General features: G+C 43.4%; 1 protein-coding gene across 1 annotated transcript in view; it reads right to left on the bottom strand.

The window, feature by feature from the left end:
* Positions 1–5: 5 nt before the first annotated feature.
* LOC138036374 (galectin-3-binding protein-like) overlaps positions 6–2,500 on the bottom strand; it is a gene marked incomplete at its 3' end in the record, with an annotated part of 21,546 nt that continues 19,051 nt past the window's right edge. Inside the window, exon 4 of the mRNA XM_068882684.1 lies at positions 6–40. Coding sequence (XP_068738785.1) covers positions 6–40 — 35 coding nt within the window. The remainder of the gene's footprint in view (positions 41–2,500) is intronic.

The following is a 2,500-nucleotide window of genomic DNA, read 5'->3' on the forward strand; positions in this document are numbered from 1 at the left end:
CCAATCCGGGTTCCTCCAGCTAGTCTCAAGTTTCCACTTGCTAAAAATTTAATATGCAGAAGAATTACAAAAGCTATCCAAAAGTGGGAGATCCCTGTTGCTACTGTCATAAGGTCTATAGACATTTGTGACAGCATATCCTAGGGCTAAAATACATTTTCACGTGGACGTTACCACAGCCTGCGGATATTTTGAAAAAAAAGCGTAGATGATCTATGTTTAACAACCAACTTTACGCACTGGAATGACGGAAGTTTTGACAAATCATAAGAACCTTTGCGGCTCCTTTATTACCTGAAAAGTGTGGTGATGAGCTGATTGTATCCTCTAATAAAACAAGGTATTGTTTCCCAGGGCACAGCTGTTCAAAGCCTGATTTTGCTAATCACAGAAAGTTAAGTTTATGTTTGATGCCAAAACATAAAAATGCAAGGTGACAAACCATAACACACACCCCAGGGTAGCCACACACCACGCATGCGCTTGCTGCTCCCAACCCAGCTTATCAGTTGGATCAGCTATCAGTCAGTTGTGTGGAGCTGCTAAAACGCCCGCCTAGTGTGTTGGCTATGCCGTTGCTGAGGCATGGCTGCAATTCACCGGATGAGATGGTTGAGGCGCATGCGTGATGTGTTGGCCACAACGGTTTGGTGTTACGGCCAATCTCGTCCCCCAGAGTCCGCCTTTCTTTTGTTCAGCACCAAGAACACGGACTCTGGCCATTTACAAATTATGCGCAGTTGTAACGTTGAAACCACTGTCGTTTCAATTTTTCTGTGCCTGCGTAGACGAGCCAGGAGTCCGTGATTGCGGACTTCCTGCCTTGAAAATGGCCAGAGTCCGTGTTCTTGGTGCTGACCAAAAAGAAAAGCGGACTCTGGGGACGCGATTGGTGTTATGGTCTGTCACCTTGCTTTTTTTTCGTTGACGAGCAAAATTCAAACCCTGGCGGGTTGATATTTGATTATGCGCTATTGAATCCTCCTTCAACAATTGGGGCACTGCTTATCGCACTGCGTACATGGACGCCAAGAATCTTTGCTTTCCGGCGAAAAAAAACTTTTTGCTTAGCAACGCTTGGCTCAATCATTTACCATATAAGGTCAAACTAAGGTATATGAGTGATAACCGAGATTGGGTGAACCAATCAAAGCAAGAGAAATGCATTAACCGAGGTTGCTTTTATTATTCCACTATTACGCCATTTTACCATAAGAGAACGCGCAAAATATGAGACGGTAATACACTGTAGTGTCCCGCTTTGATCGGTTTTAGAACAGAGCAAATACGAACGGAACGGGAGTTTTTCAAAAAAAGAAAACACGATACAGATCTAGAACCTGAGAATTTAGCTTGTCGTCGATTGTCATTCGTTATTTCGTTTATCCAGTTACATAAAGGATATTTGGCTGGCTTTTTGTGCCGTTTGCATCGTTCGCATCGGGCCCTGAAGGACAGATGGATCCATTTTTTTGAAAACACTCTTACCAAATAAAATTAAAGCAAATGGCACCTTTTTTTGCAGTGGAATAATAAATCTCTCATTCGATGGTTTAACATATACAATAATCCCGGACCCTTTGCCCTGTGGGGCTCGGAAAAATACTACGCAACTCGCAAAATATCCGCGCGTATTATATGTTAAGCCATCGGATAAGATGTATTTATTATATACGCAACTGGTCGGAGATGAGAGAGACTTTTTGGTTGGTTCTCTGCTAAGCGGTCCGAATTTGCAATACGAACCACGAAGATGGCCCGGTCATGAAGCAGCGCATATAGGTTGCCAAACTGTTCCCATTTTCCGTTTCCATTTTCTCGAGCATTAAAGAAATTGCGAGAACTTTTTTTATTTAGTCATGTCGGAGTTCCAGTAAGAAATTTACTTTCTAGAACCGTTAACTGAAGCAGGTGAATTGGTAAGGCATATGGAACAGAAAACTCTGCGCAAGAGAGGCAATATATATGGGTTATTGACCAAGCGTGAACTAGGTCAAGATGGCCTGGATATTGGCACGTGTTTATGGACCGAACAAGCTTGGTCAATAAAGATTTCATTACATGGGATAAAATACTAAAAATGATCTTTGATCTTGCGGGACCAAGCGAGAAATCCCGAGCGGACAAGATAGCTCCATCTTGCCCGCTTGGGTAGCCAATCACAGCGCGGGATTTGATCATCTTGCCCGCTCACGGAGAAAAGGAAAGGAACCTTATTTAAGTGTCCTAGTCGTTCTAGCGCTGGAGCACTAATTGGGGACATTTGTAAACCGAAATAACAAAGAAAGCAAATCAAGTCAAATGTTGGTTTATGAGGAGAGGAGAAACCGGAGTACCCGGAGAAAATCTCTCGATGCAGAGTAGAGAACCAACAAACTCAACCTTCATATGACGCCGAGTTTGGGAATCGAACCCGGGCCACATTGGTGGGGGGCGAGTGCTGTCACCACCGCGCAATCTCTGCATCCCTGTTATATATTAGCTAGTCATATAATAAAAT

Source organism: Montipora capricornis, unplaced genomic scaffold (genome assembly GCF_036669925.1).
Source record: "Montipora capricornis isolate CH-2021 unplaced genomic scaffold, ASM3666992v2 scaffold_480, whole genome shotgun sequence".
Lineage (NCBI taxonomy): Eukaryota > Metazoa > Cnidaria > Anthozoa > Scleractinia > Acroporidae > Montipora > Montipora capricornis.